Raw genomic sequence first — 19,783 nt, 5'->3', positions numbered from 1 at the left:
GCCAGTGTTTGTATATGATTTTTATAATATTTTTATTTTTTTTTATGTACTTGTTAAATTATTTTGCTTAAAATATTTTAAGGTTATGTTCGTAAACTTGCATTATAATTGCCTCTCATCTCTTTGGTTCTTGGTTAAATATACAATACATTTTCTTAATTATTTTTTAAACAATGTCTTAAAAAGATGATTTAACATAAAACTGTTTTCAGTTCGCAGTATTGTTCCTTTGAAGTTCTCTAGCTTAGGCTTCTAGAACTTTATTTTATATTGTAAGTTTTATGTAAATATTTTTACGCTTACGGTCGTAATTTTGAAATAAAAATATCAATTAATACAAAATTGACTGATTAATTAACCTAATCTAAATTATCCTATACAATATATGAACGCGCGCGCGTTTCAGCGCTTGGCTGTGTAAATGTGTGCATGTATATGTGATCTACTGCAACATTTCCATTTTTATCCTATCTTGATACTGTCTTTAAACTATAGACCTTCCTGCGAAATTCTATGGAAGATGGTACCGCGGACATACGATGATTCCTAGAACGTACTACGTACATCGCAGTACATTTGAGAATGTTCTGAGAATATTACAATTATACTTTTGCGATATTCTCAGATTGTTCTCAGTGGGTGTTTACGATAATTCAAGTTCGAGTTAGTTTCACTAGGACCGACAATTATAGCGTTTTCGATTATACAGGATTTGAACGACCCAGGGTTGATCAATCACTATTTTACTATAAATGCAAGTCTTTCATTGGTGGAGAGGTTGCAATGACGTCATTAACCAACCCTGGGTCGTTCAAATCCTGTATAATCGAAAACGCTATTAGTGTGTTCGAAAATAGGTTTGGTTACTGCCAGTAAAAACAGTACTGTTGGCAGCAATGAAAATTACTGGTGCTGCGTTTTGTTTCTGCTGCCGGTAAGGCTGGCGTCACATAGAACCCTCAGGCCGGCGTCACATAGAACCCGTAATCCGTAATCCGCACCGAAAGTCCGCAAAAGTTACTAGGGATTGCGTCCGTAACGTTACGTATGTTTTTTCTCCTTGTGTCCCATGGAGCCGTAAATACACACGTAACGGTATTACTATTTTTTATTTAACAAATTATAATTGTTTATTTGTATTTTATTCATAAGAAAACTACAGAATATATTATAATTTTAACAAAAATTTTAATTAAATCGTCAAATTTAGTTAAATAAATAAAATTAAAAAAAGCATTACTAGTAATAACTAGTAACTTTTAGTAACTTTTACGGAAATTTCATGGAATTACGGCTCCATGGGACACAAGGAGATAAAACACACGTAACGTTACGGACGCAATCCCTAGTAACTTTTGCGGACTTTCGGTGCGGATTACGGATTACGGGTTCTATGTGACGCCGGCCTAAAGCCAGTAAAAGTCAGATGTAATAACGTCAAGTCTGAAAGATAATTTTCATTACATATTTAATTTTAAGAAATTGTATGTTTAATTAGTTATTTAGACTAATAATAAAAAAGGCAGTAATTATGGAAAAATATATTTTACTTGACAATATTCTTTTCGAATCTTCCACTAGTGCTTCTTCGAGTGACAGTGATGACAATGAAGAATTCTTAAATATTATAATAAATAATAATAGAAATAGAAATAATAGAAGAGTTCCAAAAATAAAAAATTATTTGGAGCATGTTGTTGCACTATACACAGATATCGAATTTAAATCACATTTTAGGTTAGTATATATACACTATATTTGTACATAAGAAATATTGCATATACATTATTTGTATTATTTATATTATTTATATTATTTGTGTTAATAATAGTATATATTTTTTATTACAGAATGGAACGTAATACTTTTAATTTTTTATTATATTTGATTGGACCAAAATTAAACAATATTCCATTTAAAGGAAGAGAACAAATTGATGTTACAAAACAACTATTAATTACTATTTATGTTTTAGCAACACCAGATTCATATCGCTCCATAAGTGAACGATTTGATGTGTCCAAATCAACTACTTGGTTTAGTGTGAAGAGAGTAGTTAGAGCAATATATAGTATTCGAAATCAATTTATTAGATGGCCTACCTATGAAGAAGCTGAAAATACTTGGACAAACATTCAAAGACTATATGGCTTTCCTAAAGTTCTTGGCATTATTGATGGAACGCATATAAATATTCCTCGACCGAAAGAAGATGGCAATAGTTATATAAACAGAAAAGGCAGATTTTCTGTACAGTTACAAGTAAGAATAAAAATGTTACCTATGTTGTATTTTTATAAATAGAGATAGTTAATATAATATATTATACACTTTAATAAATTTTTTTAATTAACTAATTATACAATTAATTGTTAATTGTGTTATACAATTAATTATACAATTAATTAAGTATACAATTAATTGTTCTTTTTAGGTGATATGTAAAAGTGATTTGTCTTTTATTCATGTATTTGCTGGAATGCCAGGATGTGTCCATGATATGCGCGTGTTTCTTTATTCCGGAGTACAACAATATTGTACTCCAGAGTATTTTCCCGACAATAGCCATTTATTAGGCGATGCAGCATACAATATCCAAAAAAATGTTATGGTGCCATTCCATGATAATGGTCACTTAACTAGAGAACAAAAAAAATTTAATCATCGCTTATCATCTGCCCGAATAACTGTAGAAAGATCAATAGGACTATTGAAAGGACGATGGCGATATTTATTAGATAAATTACCTATGACAAGAACTAATTTAATTCCTTATTATATAATTACTTGCTGTATATTGCATAACATATGTTTATTACAAAATGATCGTATTGAAATCCCTATTATTGTTCCTGAAATATTGCATGAAATGGAACCATTAGGTATCACTAATATCTTAAAGGAAGAAGGAAATATTAAAAGGAATAGACTGATGGAAATAATTGCTCATGATGATTTTGAAAGAAGAATTAATAATTAAGATTTGTAACTGCAAAAGGATAAGATATTGTATTATTTATTTATCTTTTATAATAAAATATATGTATTGATATGTGATTTTGTTTTTGTATCCTATTATGTTGAACAATTGACTAACTTTAGCTTAAAAAATAAATGAACACAATATTTAAATTAAATCACAGATGAAAACTCATTTCAGTTTTCTATATAAAACAAAATAATCTCTTCTATGTAAAAAACATAGACGTCTAAAAAAACAAAAAATCTTAATATTTTGTGTTATATTACAGTGCGAATATATTTAAACCTATATACTTTAACTTATCAAATATGAAAATAACAGTATTAATAAAAAAATAATTTATATATATATAAAAAAAAACAAGTATTAAAGAATATGTTATTATATTAATGTTTAAAGTAATGTAAGAAAATTTGTACGTTTAAATATTTAAAAATATGTAACATTTTAATGCTTTTGATAATACTGTCGAACTTTTAACTTTTTTAATTCTTGCAAATGCATGTTTTTTTTTCTCTTTTTACATTTTCTCTTCATATATGCATATTACTATTGTTTCTGTTTCCCTAATGCTTCTTTTATTTCTCTTAATATTTGTAACTTTGTAGCTCTATAATTGGCAGTTTCTTTTCTTTTTAGTCTTTTTTCTTCTAATGAAAGTGTCAAATAATTTGCTCTTGCTTCAGTTAATGAGATTTTTCTTTGCTCTATATACAAAATTAATTATAGAAAAGTATACATTTAAAAAAAAATGTGAAATTTCTTATAAGGTTTGTTCTTTATTGCTGCACTGGGACTGTATTAAAACGGGATAGTACAAAACATAGATAGTTTGGCCTGTACTATCCTTAGTAGTGCAGTCCCAGTATAGTTATAAAGAACAAACCTATAATTAAACCAACGGTACATGGTGCGTTTTTTTTCTGTTGGATTGCTTGCAAACTAGTAAATTATTAAACATATTGTACATTGCATTTCTTTACTTACTAACTGGTGTTTCATTCTCATCACTGTTGTCAGTTAATGGAGAATGTTCAGGTTCTTTAATATTTGATCCTGCTACAGATAATGGTTTTATCCAATGTTTTTTTCGAAAAATATTATCTAATACCTAAAACATAAATATATACATATATATATATATTTGTCAGACTATTACTATTGCTATACTATTGTGTCATTTTTATTACATCTAAATATATCCAATCTTTTCTATCGTTTCCACTTTGAGCATTATGGTCAACAATTTGACGATATCGTCTCTTCAATGCATCCATTTTATTATTGCATTGGTTGCCTGTAAAATTATATTTTTTTTCCTTCATACACTTGGAAATGTCTATCCACATTTTTTTATGAGAACCTTTTCCCAGCATATATGATTTTTCTTTATATAAAGATATTAAAAGAAGTACAGCTTTATGTTCCCATTTTTCTATATTTACTTCTAAAATAGAAAAAGTAATTAATATATTTCTTACTTGTCTCCATATTATTATTATTTAAACTTACCAGTATTTAGCGTATCTGAAATGTTTTCAGTGCTAGAAGAAGTATATTTGTGAACTATATTTTCAGTATTATCAGTATTGTCAGGAACTATAGTACTTGTTACATTTGAACAACTGGATTTACTATTCTTTATTGATGAAGCAGAACTATGTATTGTATCTTTAGAATTATGTAACGTTTGTGCTTTCTTTAATAATGTAGTAGCAAACATTATGTCTAAACAAATATAAGGTAATATAAATATACATAAGAAAAAATTTTGTATATATTTACATAGCTTTAAAGCCTAGGATACTTCAAAAACTTTAAGTAATAAAGCTAACAAAGTATCCTAGATTCTAAAGCTTTGTAAATACAAATCAAATAGCACAAAATAATTTTTTTTTTGGCCTTTCTTGGTTGAGAAAGTGTTACTGCTATTAGCAGCATGCCTTCAGTTCAGATCCCTGAACTATATGACAAAAAAAAATAAATTTTATAAAAAACTAGGTTAAGTTTAAATTTGCACATTCATAATTTCAGGGAAAAGATATTAATTTTATTGCTATTATTAAAATGGATTAAAAATGTAACTTGTACCATTATGAGCACGATTATATACTTTTTTTTCCACTTTTAAAACATATTGTATATTTGTTACTTCATCAAGTAATATTAAATCAATCAATTGGTTATTGTTCTGTTTATGTTGAGAAATAGAGAAAGTTTTAGATACAGATTTCTCCATTTTTCTCCAAACTTTGTAACTATACACACAATTTTTTTAATATTAAAATTAACTTATTTTTTAATATAAAAAAATTTTTTGACTACTTGAAAACTTATTCATTACATCTAGCTTTTACTGGCTTTACTGGCAGCAGAAACGAAACGCAGCACCAGTAATTTTCATTGCTGCCAACAGTACTGTTTTTACTGGCAGTAACCAAACCTATTTTCGAACACACTAAATGAGATATACATAACCATCTAGAACCTTTATGATTCATGACAACTCAACGCTGTCTTGCATTGCTTGAGTTAAATTCATTGAATTTGTTGAGTTTAATAAATATAATTATATACATATATATATAATTATATCTATTAAAGAGGTATACCAACATACATACCAACATTATTTGTTTCTTTCATAGACTGATTTGCAATTAACATTTTTTTATTACAATAAAATTTGCTTTATAAACTCAACAAATTCAATTAATTTAACTCAAGCAATACAAGACAGCGTTGAGTTGTCATAAATCATAAAGATTCTAGATGGTTATGTCTATCTCATTTTTCGGTCCTAGTGAAACTAATAGCGTTTTCGATTATACAGGATTTGAACGACCCAAGATTGGTTAATGACGTCATTGCAACCTCTCCACCAATGAAAGACTTGCATTTATAGTAAAATAGTGATTGATCAACCCTAGATCGTTCAAACCCCGTTTATTCGAAAACGCTATTACTCGAACTTGAATTATCGTAAACACCCAGTATCTATATGTGCTGTTAGGGTACAGCCTGTACTCAGTCAGGTAACCGTTCTGTGTCATTTTGATTGTTCAAGCCTGCACGTTGTCTTTTTATGAACACCATTTCGGATATCAATCTCTTTCCATAAGAAGGTTCTCCGTCCAGAATTCTCACATTGTCCCAGTCAAAATCGTGAGAAAAATCCAATTTATGTTTGGATATAACAGAGGGGGAACAGCTCTTTTTTATATCATTCTTGTGTTCTTTGATTCTAGTATTAAGCTGTCTTTTTGTCTGACCCACGTAAGTTTTCTCACAATCTCGACATGATATCATGTAAACAACATGACAATGTGAAAATTTATTTAAACTGTCTTTCCCCGTCCGTATGAATTGTGTTAGATTGTTAGGAATTGAACATGATAATTTTAAATTGAAGCTTCTGGCTATGGAGTTAAAATCTTTATAAACCGAAGGAATGTAAGGAATGGTAAAAAAAGTCTTAAAGTCATTATTGTCATAAATATTGTTTGAACAATTACTAATTAAATTAAATTCACTAGATTTTTTATGAATTAAAAACTTAAGCCTATTATGTATAGTCGAAAAAATAAAATTGATAGGAAAACAGTTATTAAGTAGGATATTGATTGCAATAGTAAAATTCTTGTTATGAAATTCAGGATGAGAAAGTAAAAAAATTCTGTCCGTTAAACTTATAATGGTCCCTTTTTTGTGCGATATCGGATGGTGGGAATGATAATTTAATAATCTACCCGAAGAAGAAGGTTTCCGGAACCAGTCAGATGTGATAGTGTTATTTTTCACAATCAGAGTTAAATCGAGGAAATTAATCCGATTGTCCACACCAACTTCCACAGTAAACTTTAGTCTCTCATGGTAGGAATTAAAAACGTCACTAATAAAATTTATAGAATTGTTAGGTGCAGCTAAAATGATATCGTCCACATAACGGTAATAAAAAGGTAACCTGAAAGGTAGTCTATCTAACGCACTGATTTCAAGGTCCTGTAGTACTAAGTCAGCAATCAATGGGGATAAAGGAGAGCCCATGGGGGTGCCATAAGTTTGTTTGTAAATTTTGTTGTTAAAATTAAAAAAAGTGGAGCTCAGTATCAAGCGGATGCCCTTCAGAAATTCATTAAGAGGGATGGAAGTATTTGAGGAAATTAAAACCCATCTGTTAGAAATGCTGTCAATAGCTAATTCTATGGGGATGTTCGTGAACATGGATACAACATCTAGGGAAATAATTTGAAAATCGTCCCCAATAACAAATCCCTTCAATTTGTCAACAAAATCGAAACTATTTTCAATGTGGCTATCAGGAAAGGGTAAACTTTTTTGAATAATTTTATGAAAATAAACCGAAAGAGCGTATAAAGGGCTATTGATGGAGGAAACTATAATTCTAAGTGGGAAACCAGGTTTGTGGATTTTTGGTAATCCATAGGCTCTAGGAAGGACGCCGTCACTTGTCATTAAGAATCTATAAATATTGTCCTCAATAAAATTGTTTCTCTTCCACCTCATTAATAATTCCCGCAAATTGCGTGTTAAGATTTTGCAAGGATCTTTGCTGTGTAGAGAGTATGTATCTGAATCACCTAACATTATTTCTAAATCTCTGATATATTGATTCTTGTCAAGGGCCACAGTGGTATTTCCTTTGTCTGCTCTGGTGATGATGATGTTAGAGTTAGATCTCAAGAAGCGTTTGGTAGAAGACCACCAAGAGATTAATTTTTTGTCATTAGCATCATAGACAGGTTCCTTTTTATAAAATCTCTCCATTACTTGGATGCATTTATTTCTGATCGCAGAAGAAGTCTCCTCATCAAACTCGTCTAGCTTTTTTTCTATGCTCTTAATCAAGATTGTGGAGGTGTTGTCTTTATTTGCGGGAGTGATAGGCATTCCAAATCTGTCACCCAGTTGTAACAGAAGTTTGACTTTTTTAGGAAATTCCACAGAAGTTAGATTAATAAACCATTTTTCGTTAAAGTTGTCGATATGAGAAGCCTTTTGAAAGGAGTCCGATTTAATGTCAACATGAAAGTTATTGGTATCCGAGGTGTAGCCAAGGCCAAGTTCACCGTTTGATTTGTTGTAGTATACATCGTTACAGTCCAAATTATAAACGTATCTAAGAGGTTGTGTTTTAGCTTTAATAGTTAGGTTCTTTTTATGTGATAACCATTGTATCTTTTTATCAATTCTAACACACTCTCTACACCACAAACGGTGGTATAATTTCTCTTGTTGAGAGAAAAATCCATGCTCAATATATGCGGGTAACAAATATTCTATACATTTAGACATTCTAAAAAGCTCGTTGACAATATAGCGTACATGGTCATATGTGTCTTGTAATTCTAATTTTATAAGTCTATTGATATCCCAGCAAACACAATATATAGCTGCCATATAACGTAGAAATAACATGTAACAGATATTACATATAACAAATGTTACACTTTATTTATATTGTGATTATATAATATTTTTTATACATATAATGTAATTGTGTTATAGAATTGTTATTTTGCTTTGTTGCTTACTGGTTATAATAAAGTAAATGGCAATATAACTTGAATGTAACATGTTATATAACAAGTGCTTCGTAAATATTATTTTGATGTTATATATTTATTTATTTGTAATAAACTGAGTGTCGGGAGGAAACAACTGCATACGCATCTTGTTACGTGTGCGCACAGCGGCTACTACGTCGATGATTGGTAGCGAGTGACACTCGCGCAGACGTATGTGTAACACACAGCCATATCATGTCTTGATTGGTTCAGGAGCATGCTGGGAAGCGAGATCATACCGGCACAGGCAGGCACGTTGCAACGTTGAAGCACGTGGGAGACAGTTGCCGAATCGTATCGTAAGTTCTTTTCCCCGGTCCGATCATTATAGATTACGATTAAACGTTACCATTAAGAGGATGCTGAAGTGACGGGCGAACTCCGACGCGAAAGCGCCATCATTTCGATGGTACTAAAAATGAAATGACATTATCGGCGCAGCCTACGGACCTATGCCGCGTAGGTCCGTGTGTACGCATTTGTTTGTAGTGGTGACTCACTACACTGACGTGTGGCCTGTGTACGTGTGTCATCGGAAGTTTGTAAACAAACGATGCTTGCGCTTGTTTCCTCGACTGAAATTTCGTCGCAAAGCTGCAATATAATGTCCGAGAAAACATAAGCGTATACAAGGTGTCAAATAAATACAAACTAAATATGACAAAATAATAAATAAAAAATATACATATAATACTATATATATCATTGAAGAAAAATGTCATATACTTTTCTTACTTTTATCCTTATGTAGTAAATACTAAATAACTAATTAATCAATTAATTAATATATACATATACACATATATTCAATAAATATTTATCTTTATTTTGTATTTTATATGATAATGACTAAAATAATGAAAGTATATATTATTTCAGTTATATAAAATACAAAATAAAGATAACTATATTCAATATGTATATGTATGTATTCAATAATTAATTAACTTATTTATTTATTTTGTATTTATTACATAAGAATAAAAATAGGAAAAGCATATAACATATTTTTCCAATTAGATATATAGTATTATACATACATTTTTCAAATAAAATATTTTATCATATCTAACTTATATCTATTAGACACCTTGTATAAGTCTATTTTGTCTCGTATGTACATCATTCAGCCATACGATAGAATTTCAATTGCGAGAAAAAAGGTTAAATGACCTTATAAATTATCTGATAAAATATAAACAGACCACACGTGCAGTAAATTGCTAACTAAAATAAATACGTATTTCTTCAAATCTGTCAGCTGACGTTAGATCGCCTATGACAATATTTCTTAAAATCTGCCAGTTCACGAATAAATTGTCTTTAGCTCTCTTTTTTCTAAACTGTCAGCTGACGTTAGATCGCCTCTGACTATATTTATTAAAAATTGTCAGCTCACGATAGATCGCCTCTGACAATATTTCTTACAATTTGCCAGTTCACGAATAAATCGTCTTTAGCTCTCTTTTTTCTAAACTGTCAGCTAACGTTAGATCGTCTGTGACAATATTTATTTAAAATTGTCAGCTCACGATAGATCGCCTCTGACAATATTTCTTACAATTTGTCAGTTCACGAATAAATCGCCTTTAGCTCTCTTTCTTCTAAACTGTCAGCTGACGTTAGATCGCCTCTGACTATATTTATTTAAAATTGTCAGCTCACGAAAAATCGCCTCTGGCTTGTCTTATTCTATATTGTCAGTCCACGACAAAGCCGCCTCTGGCTTGAAGACAAGAATAAGAATTTTCTTCTAATGCCAGTCCACGAGAAAACCGCCTCTGGCTTGTCTTATTCTATATTGCCAGTCCACGAGGAAACCGCCTCTGGCTTGAAGACAAGAATAAGAATTTTCTAATGCCAGTCCACGAGAAAACCGCCTCTGGCTTGTCTTATTCTATATTGCCAGTCCACGAGAAAACCGCCTCTGGCTTGTCTTATTCTATATTGCCAGTCCACGAGGAAACCGCCTCTGGCTTGAAGACAAGAATAAGAGTTTTCTAATGCCAGTCCACGAGAAAACCGCCTCTGGCTTGTCTTATTATATATTGCTAGTCCACGAGGAAACCGCCTCTGGCTTGTCTTATTCTTTATTGTAAGATACTTTTATTACGTCATATGCTTTATGTATATATATATATAATGTATATTATATGCTCCACATTATCTATATTTATATCAAAATATTTTTCTAAGAAATTGACATCATTTTGTATACTCTTTTTACAATAAATGTATATGATATATGCCATATTTTTTAGATATTTTTTAGATATTTTTTAAATGTATATGATATATTGCCATATTTCTAAAGCATGAAATATAAAGATATTTTTATTTTTTTGTGTCTATCATTTGTAAAAAAATTTTGATAAAAGAAACAACATTAATTTTGCGACTTACAATAATCTGTTTCATTATATGCTTCTTTTAAATACTTACACTTAGCCTTATTTTATGTGATTAACTTGGTATTTAAAATACGTATCAAAATCGAAAATGTATTTCTATTACAGTAGAAACGAAACATTCTTGTCTTACAACAGAGAGAAATGGCAAAATATAATATTGTCTAAAGTACAGTCCAATAAAAACTGTTAAAATTGAACATTTTATAAAACCACTGTGATTCATGAAAAATCAGAATTATTATTTCAAAAATATAGATATATTTCGACTGTGTGTTTTAAACTGCACTACACATTCAAAATTCACAGAATAAATTTATTTCTGCAAAGTTGTGTATAATGTCAGTGGAAAAGTGATTTATTTGTTATTACATATACATGATATTTTACCATTCCTTTCTGGTGTAAGACTACAATGTTTTTTTTCTACTGAACTAGAAATTAATTTTATATTTTGATGTGTATTTTAGATACCAAGGAAAACGCATAAAATAAGGCTAGTTGTAAGTATTTAAAAGAAGTATATATTGAAACAGATAATTGCAAGTCACAAAATTAATGTTTTTTTTATCAAGATTTTTTTACAAATGATACATACAAGAAACTAAAAATACCTTTATATTTCATGCTTTATAAATAAGTTATATGACATATACATTTATTATAAAAATATATACAATATACAAAATGATATTAACTTTTTACATAGATACTTTGATGTGAATATACATAATATGGAGCACATAATATACATAATATATACACATAAAGCACATGAATAAAAGTATTTTGTAGAAATTAGAATATGAATGTATGTAATTAAATAATATAAATGTTTGCAAAAATGTTGCAAAATTTATGTATAATACATACACTTTTTTATCCTTCAGAGTGCCTTCAACCCATTTTTTTCAGCCGGGTTTCGTAGCACATAACACAAACACACACACACACGCACAACTAACACACACATAACTAACCTAAAAGATTCTGTATATGACAGATAGCACTGAGAACTGTATAGCGCCTCTATCCCAAAATCTCGGAACTAATCTATAGCTCTTTTTTACCTTATTCTTTCTATATTGCACCATGCTTTACATAAATCTGGAAAAGGGTGGCGTTTTGAAAATAAGTCTCTAAGCTCTATTTTTTTGGTTTTCCATTATTGTTTCATACGCTCTTCTTCGGCACATGGTCTTGTTTTGCAGATTGAAGCAGTATAATTTTGATATAAAAGATATAATTCTTTGAGGTGACATTGTCGGTAAATTTTCAAAAATTTTTTTTATTTTTTGGTTTAAATTTGACCACCTGCCGAAAGATTAGCATATGTACTTTATTTACACCAAAGAATTTGTAATTCTATTAAAGCAATAAAAAACGCCACCCTTTTTAGAAAATTGAAGTTTCGGTCGGTAACAATATGACTTCAGCATCCTCTTAACTAGCGTTAAAACATTTTACGTAATTAAATCCGGTTTTATATCTACAAACTTTATTAAACCTGATTAATGGTGGCATGTAATCGTACGATTTTATGTGCCTGTCGTACGACAAGCACGCGATGTTGTATGTACATATGTATAAAAGCCAAATCTTTTTTAATACAATTACGTACAAGTGTTCTAATATAAGTGGTCTTATTTATGTTGCAGTGCTTTATGATTTAAGGATTGTCGCTGAAACGTTGCACTTACGCCTGTCGAAAATTGAAATCATTGCATAAGCCGTGTGCAACCCGTTCTCTCGTTCGGATACGAGTTACTTTTATATGTAAGTACAATTGTTTTCTCTGCTTTCAAGTAAATACGCACACATACACATGCTGGATGTTCAAAATGAAGGTTCACTAATTCAATTGGCTATAATTTCTAAAATAAATAAAAAAACAAGATTCTTTTTTTCATCTATTCATTGAATCAAGACAAATTTAACGAATTAGGTGTAGAACACAATGTCGTTCAAATGGCCGCTTCGGACTGATTGTGAGTTACAAATTCGAGCTCTTTTTATAGCATTTTGCTTGACACAAAGTCTCACATAAAGTAGTAGAAATTTGAGCTATTTCTGCACAAATGTTATTTTTCAGGTTATCAATTGTTACTGGATGATTCGCATACACTTTTCCTGAGATAGTTCCACAAAAAAAATCTGAAGATCTTGGAGGCCAATCAAAACTGCCAGAACGAGAAATGAAACGATCTGGAAAGATTGTTTGCAATTGTTTTTTTTTTATTTTGTTTTTTATTTTCAACAAGACGGTGCCACCGCACACACATATCGCGAAACAATCGTGCTATTATAAACAATCTTTCCAGATCGTTTTATTTCTCGTTTTGGCAGTTTTGATTGACCTCCAAGATCTCCTGATTTGATGGCTCCAGATTTTTTTTTGTAGAGCTATCTCAAAGGAAAAGTGATGAACAATTGATGAACTGAAAGATAACATTTGTGCAGAAAGAGCTTAAATTTCCACTACTTTATAAGAGACTTTGTGTCATGCAAAATACTATAAAAAGAACTCAAATTTGTGACTCAACCCAAAGCGGCCATTTGAACGACATTTTGTTTCACACCTAATTCGTTATAATTTGTCATGATTCAATTAATAAATAAAAAAAAGAATCTTATTTTTTTATTTATTTTAGAAATTATAGTCAATTAAATTAGTGAACCTTTATTTTGAACACCCTATACATACAATAAAAATAAGAAGAGAAATCTGTGTGTGTATGTATAAGTGTTAATTTATTTTTCTATATATTATCAGTGTAATACAAATATAGAATGTGTTATGCATGAGTTAGATATGTTAATACATTGACGGTGGCGCATTTCACGCAAGTACTCTCATCTACCGTTGTTGTCTCTTATGTAGATTTTACTGTCTGCCATCATGCCAAAGGAATTTCAATATTTATCAAAAAGGCGAAAGAATCAAATAATTAAACGCGAATTGACTTATTATAAATATTCAAAATTATTACATTCAACCAATTCGAATATAGCATCTGATACGATAGAAGCAGAAAATAGTGGTAACAGTAGTTTCACAAATGTCGATGATACATTTAACGAAATTAATATTTTGCCTCACGATTTTGCTAACGAAATAAGTGAATCAAGTGTAGAATCACTATCGGATATAGAAAGTAACAAGGAACATAATGTTGAAGCACAAGATTATATTTCTGATATAAATAATATCTCTGATGGTAGCAATAATATAACGAGTTTACGAGAAGATTTACAAAAATTTATTATTGAACGAAATATTGCACATAATACTGTTAACGAGTTACTTACTATTTTAAGGAAACATGGCTATGTAGATTTGCCTAAAGACGTGAGGGTGTTACTTAAAACACCACGAAATGCGTCTGTAAATATAAAATCTCTGGATAGTGGACGCTACGTTCATTTTGGTCTTTTCTCTACTCTAAAGCGATCCATACAAATATATTCTGAATTTATTACAGGGAATAAAATAAAATTAAATATTAATATTGACGGTTTGCCAATTTCCAAAAGTAGTGGTAGTCAATTTTGGCCAATAATGGCATCTATTGAAGATGTAGATACATATACATTACCTTTTATAATTGGTATTTATCATGGAATGTGCAAACCTAATAATGCTAACGAGTTTTTACTCGACTTTGTTAACGACTTCATTCTCCTTTCTCAAACAGGCATCATTGTTTCTAATATAAAATATACAGTAACTCTTAATGCAATATTATGCGATGCCCCGGCGAAATCATTTATTACCTACACAAAAGGTCATACAGGATATTCCTCTTGCTCGAAATGTATTCAAGAAGGCGATTTCATATGTAACAGAGTAGTTTTTCGAGAAACTAACAGCATGTTACGTACAAATGACACATTTAAAAATCGTATACATGTTGAACATCACACAGGTAATCCCATATTAGAAAAACTCGGTATTGGAATGGTATCACAAATCCCATTAGATTATATGCACCTTGTCTGTTTAGGTGTTGTAAAACGATTGCTGCAACTATGGGTCAGAGGAAACAGAAATATTAGATTATCTAAAGAGGCTGTAAATTCAGTTTTGCGTTATTTAATTGCATTGAAACCCTTCATTCCAGCAGAATTTGTGAGAAAACCTAGAAGTTTAGATGATATTGATAAATGGAAGGCTACAGAATTTCGTCAATTTTTACTTTATACTGGATTTGTTGTTATGAAATCAATATTGCCTACAAATTGCTATAATCACTTTCTTTCTCTTAGCGTTGGTATCAGGATATTAACTGATCAACAACTATGTGTGCCATTCAACGCTTATGCGAATTCGTTGTTATTCTACTTTGTTTCCAATTATGGAAATATTTATGGAGACGAATATTTGTCACATAACGTTCACAATCTTCTACATCTTTCCAATGATGTACAAAGTTTCGGTTCTTTAGATAACTTTAGTTGCTTCAAATTTGAAAATCAAATGCAAAAAATAAAAAAAAAATTGCATCAGTCGGGGGCACCCTTAGAGGAATTTTCTAATCGTACTTTTGAAGAATTACAGCTTCCCATTCGATCATGTAAATTTCAACAATATCCGATTGTTTTTTATAAAAAAAATCACGACATTTCTCATGTTCAATTTAAAAATTTTAAAATTGCAACCAATCAAGCCGATAACTGTGCTATTCTTTATGACAAATCCGTAATATTTATTTTGGATATATTTGAAGAAAATTGTGTTTGCTATATTCGTGCAAAACGTTTTTTGAATCCAAAGTCTTTTTTTTGTGTACCGTGCTCTTCAGAAAGACTTGGAATATTTATAATATCAAACACTACTAATGCAGATATAATTAAAATTTCCGTAACGCAAATAAAAAGGAAGTGTTTCAAAATTAAATGCTTTGATGAAATTGGTTGTTATGTTACAATACCATTGCAAGCCACTAATAATTAGATGTTATAACTTTGGTTGAATATATTTTTATATTTTTCATTTTTGTATGTGTGTTATATGATAAAATTTATGCATCGTAAACATATATTTCTTTTGCCTTTATATTAAATATATTGCAAGTGGAAAATCCTTGCTTAACGGATTTCTAGTTCATGGATAACAACATTTCAATGGTGAGTGTATAGTATTTTACTGTACAAAAGCTTCATGCTGATTTTATATAACCAAGACAAATGAAGAAGAAAAGATTTAGAAGACTGATTGTTTTATCTACATTCTGTTTCACAATTTTCTTTTTTAAAGATCTTTTTTTAATAAATTTGTAATCTATGAACATGAAGGATCAATATTCCTCAAGTTTTATGTATCAAGTATTTATGTAATAAAGTATTAAGAGAAATTTGACAACAAAAATTGATCTCACGACAATAGAGCTGTTTCTATAAAAAATGATGTTATGTATATTATGTTCAACTTTCTTTTGCTTTTAAAATTATTGATGTCATTACAAACTAATTTTTATTTTCAGTTTTTAAAACGTTGGACGTTTTCCATATCACACAAGATGAGCAACGAAAGTAAAAAATATGCGGTGGTAAAATTTTTGTCGGATTCTACATATTCTGAAATTCCAACAGCATGGCTTTTTAAAAAAAATGATATTCAGCAATGTTGGTGGCCACCTCGAACAGCAAACAGTGCAATATTGATAATGAACTGTGAACGTCCTGATTTTTATACATGGAATCATTATGAAGTAAACATTGTAAAATATTGTAGTAAGTACTTGCATTAATATATTACCGGTCTTATTATGGAGAAAAACAATTTTTTACGGAGAAAATACACTACCGCTCATAATTATTCGATTTAAAGAATTAAAAAAATAGAAGATTACATTCGAAGAAAGTAATATTCATTGCTGAAAAGTATTTTACATGGTAAATTTAGAGAGAGACTATAATATTTAATTAAAAGATTATTCGTTAATTCTTATTTAACTAATACTTATTAATATGTGCACTCTCTTTGCTTTGATTACTGCTTTATTAACATTTTGCATTCATTGAACTAATTTCATTGTTGTTTCTTTTGATATTTTATTCCATATAATTTGTTCCTTATGTCCTCTTTGTTTATAGGAAATATAGATTTTAATAAATAAAATAATAATACGGACTAATTGGAGAGAGTTCGATAAACGTTGTTTCAATAATTTATCATTCTTAGTAAATATTAAAAGTATTATGCTAGTCGGTGTACAAAAAACTAAATGTTAATTTTTTTTCTTTATTGCAGCATCTCTTGAGTCAGCCCGAAAGAATGCAGCAGACTCTAATTATGACACAACTGATGAAGAACGACTGGGCCGAGGAAAGAGGTTACATTTGACATATAATCGTTTCAGGAGCGATGAAGAAGATGATTCTCATCAACCTCGAAAATATATTAAAAGTAAAGTATGGTTGATACATATCATAATTCACTATGGCTGTGTACATTTGTTTATGTACTGTATATAATTTCCGTATAATTATCTTGCATTGTTATTGTTCACGATATCGTTGCAATGTAGTATATTTATACGGAGGGACGTAATATTATGGAATAAAATTATTTGGCTGTTTACAGAGAAACAAATCAATAAAAATACTGTTCAGGTAACTCTACCTGAATGTCCTTCGAATTTGGATATAACCAAACAATCCAACGTCTTAACAATTAATAATGCAAGTGGAAACAACATTGTAACTTTGCAAAATGGTATGTTTTTATAATAAAGATATGTGAAGTATGATAATTATTATTGCAATTACAGTTATTATAGTAATTTATACATTTCCAGAAGAAGAAAATGACCCATTGCTGATAACAGATAAGGAGAATGAATATTCTAATCTGTACAATGTACCAATAATATTACAAAGTATGTATTATGTTATATAAATATATATTATATAAATTATAATATTAAAATATCACCAAATATTAATTGTAATTACAAACTTTAATGAAATTTTATAGGCAATACTCCACCGATTGAAAACTTAGAAAACATCTCTACTATAAAAGGTAAATTATTTTTGCATATTATTTGTATTCAACTTACAAATTATCACTTTGTGTACATCATTTTTTTATTATATTGCAGATGACATACAACAAATGTTGCGTATGCAAGCAGTATCAAACATTACACTGAAAGATATACAGCAACGATTATTAAAGATGGAAACTGCCATTAAAGACCGCGTGTTGAGTCCTGTCGAAATTAATAATGATCTCATTGCACCATTTTTACCGTTAACAACAATTGAAGTCGTGAAAGAGTTTGATGCATTACTGAAAATGTCGGGTGAAGCTGTGATACAGTTCGTAAGTACAAAAATTTTAGCATGATTGGCATATTGATTAGGATACAGAAATTTTCTACTTTTTTAGTAAAATTTTTCATGATTTCCGCATTCTTCTACTTTTAACAGTGTACATTTGCAGTGTACGTTTGCATTTGTTTGGTTGAAAAACATGTCAATAAAATCATTTAATTAGACAAAAATTATTACACAAAACTATTACACATTTCTGTTGCAATATTATTCTATATTATTGCTACGATCAATTTGAATACATGTCATATTATTTATTTACTTATTTCTTTTTCTTTTTTTTATAGAAAGAGTTTTTGTCAAAAACTGGTGGAAATAATGTCAGAGACAATATTCACCGTATCTTAAGAAAAACATTAACAAACGAATGTTCTATGAAGTGTTCCTGGAAAGGACTACGAAACAATTTCAGAATTTCAAACTTACATTTAATAAAAATTATGAAAAGTATGTTGTAGGCGTATTAAACTTACAAATCACAACTTTTTATTATGATGGTTTTATTAATTGTATTATGTCACTTTCTTTTCAGGAGAGATAACATCGCGTTATGCTACATGCACGGAAACAGATTTTGATAACACAGTTGCAGAGTGGTTACGCTTTGCAGCACAGCGAAATAAGAGAGACAGAGCAAAAGAAAATATTGCTGACGGAAATAATGCTGAGGAAAATATTGGTAACGAAAACAACCCTGAAGAAAATAACTAAAACAAGTTGTTTGTGATATAATTATTTTATATGATATATAATATATATATTTTTTATGTACACACACATGCACATATGTATATATTATGTGTGTTATATACATAAAAATGATGAACTAAAATAGTTGCAAATAAGGTAAAAGACCCAGTGTTCGGACAGTTAAGGCTGCACTGCAAGAAATAAATATTTACCTTAAATAAGTTCTTAAATATACAAAATTTTTTTATTGTTTTATAAAATAGTTGATTTTAATTTTTTAATATTGCAGAAATGATTAATAATCTTAATATTTCGCTGACAGCCCGAACATTAGGATATGTCCGAACACTGGGTCTTTTACCTTATAAAGTATAAAGATATATATGCAGTTATAAAAGAAGTATAAGGAAGTATGTTACAAACTATAGTAGTGATAATATATAGTTGTATTAATAATAACATACAAATATATTATTGATATAATAAATATGTAAAGTATTTTTTATTTGATTCCTATACAAATTTACAATTAAATAGTAATAATATAATTATTACGAAAATGTCCTTTAGTAAACTCAAATCAGAAATAACAGATTCCTAAATTAATTCTAAATAAAATTCTATATACTTTTATTATAATAAATTTATTATAATAAAAGTATATAGAATTTTATTTAGAATTAATTTAGGAATCTGTTATTTTTGATTTGAGTTTACTAAAGCACATTTTCGTAACAGTTATATTACTATTTCGCAACAAATAAAAGAATAGT

The 19,783-nt window shown here is 29.4% G+C and overlaps 3 protein-coding genes across 8 annotated transcripts; 2 read left to right on the top strand and 1 right to left on the bottom strand.

The window, feature by feature from the left end:
- Positions 1–1,506: 1,506 nt before the first annotated feature.
- LOC136997402 (uncharacterized) lies at positions 1,507–3,052 on the top strand. Its single transcript, XM_067348121.1, has 3 exons — positions 1,507–1,737; positions 1,851–2,262; positions 2,435–3,052. The coding sequence occupies exons 1-3, from the start codon at positions 1,532–1,534 to the stop codon at positions 2,978–2,980; spliced, it is 1,164 nt and encodes a 387-aa protein (XP_067204222.1). The 5' UTR covers positions 1,507–1,531; the 3' UTR covers positions 2,981–3,052.
- Positions 3,001–5,321, bottom strand: LOC105678872 (uncharacterized). Of its 3 annotated transcripts, none has more exons than XM_067348124.1 (6): positions 5,075–5,321; positions 4,496–4,711; positions 4,347–4,430; positions 4,174–4,280; positions 3,971–4,094; positions 3,001–3,690 (listed from the first exon to the last, which is right to left on the bottom strand). In XM_067348124.1, the coding sequence occupies exons 1-6, from the start codon at positions 5,220–5,222 to the stop codon at positions 3,533–3,535; spliced, it is 837 nt and encodes a 278-aa protein (XP_067204225.1). In that variant the 5' UTR covers positions 5,223–5,321; the 3' UTR covers positions 3,001–3,532. The 3 variants fall into 3 exon arrangements, with proteins under 3 accessions (XP_067204225.1, XP_067204226.1, XP_067204224.1); XM_067348125.1 differs by having other exon boundaries at positions 4,496–4,510; XM_067348123.1 differs by having other exon boundaries at positions 4,174–4,430.
- A 586-nt stretch (positions 5,322–5,907) lies between these two features.
- LOC136997400 (uncharacterized) lies at positions 5,908–19,505 on the top strand. 4 transcript variants are annotated; one of them, XM_067348120.1, is made up of 10 exons: positions 8,360–8,870; positions 12,638–12,755; positions 16,463–16,712; positions 17,233–17,388; positions 17,566–17,697; positions 17,780–17,860; positions 17,959–18,006; positions 18,086–18,309; positions 18,608–18,767; positions 18,853–19,505. In XM_067348120.1, the coding sequence occupies exons 3-10, from the start codon at positions 16,499–16,501 to the stop codon at positions 19,029–19,031; spliced, it is 1,194 nt and encodes a 397-aa protein (XP_067204221.1). In that variant the 5' UTR covers positions 8,360–8,870; positions 12,638–12,755; positions 16,463–16,498; the 3' UTR covers positions 19,032–19,505. The 4 variants fall into 4 exon arrangements, with proteins under 4 accessions (XP_067204218.1, XP_067204221.1, XP_067204220.1 ...); XM_067348119.1 differs by lacking the exons at positions 8,360–8,870; positions 12,638–12,755 and adding an exon at positions 15,942–16,106; XM_067348118.1 differs by lacking the exons at positions 8,360–8,870; positions 12,638–12,755 and having other exon boundaries at positions 15,947–16,712.
- The last annotated feature ends 278 nt before the right edge of the window (positions 19,506–19,783 follow it).

The sequence above is a fragment of the Linepithema humile genome, chromosome 1, assembly GCF_040581485.1.
Source record: "Linepithema humile isolate Giens D197 chromosome 1, Lhum_UNIL_v1.0, whole genome shotgun sequence".
Taxonomy (NCBI): domain Eukaryota; kingdom Metazoa; phylum Arthropoda; class Insecta; order Hymenoptera; family Formicidae; genus Linepithema; species Linepithema humile.
The sequence above is the reverse complement of the archived record's forward strand: the minus strand, read 5'-3'. Positions and strand labels throughout refer to the sequence as shown.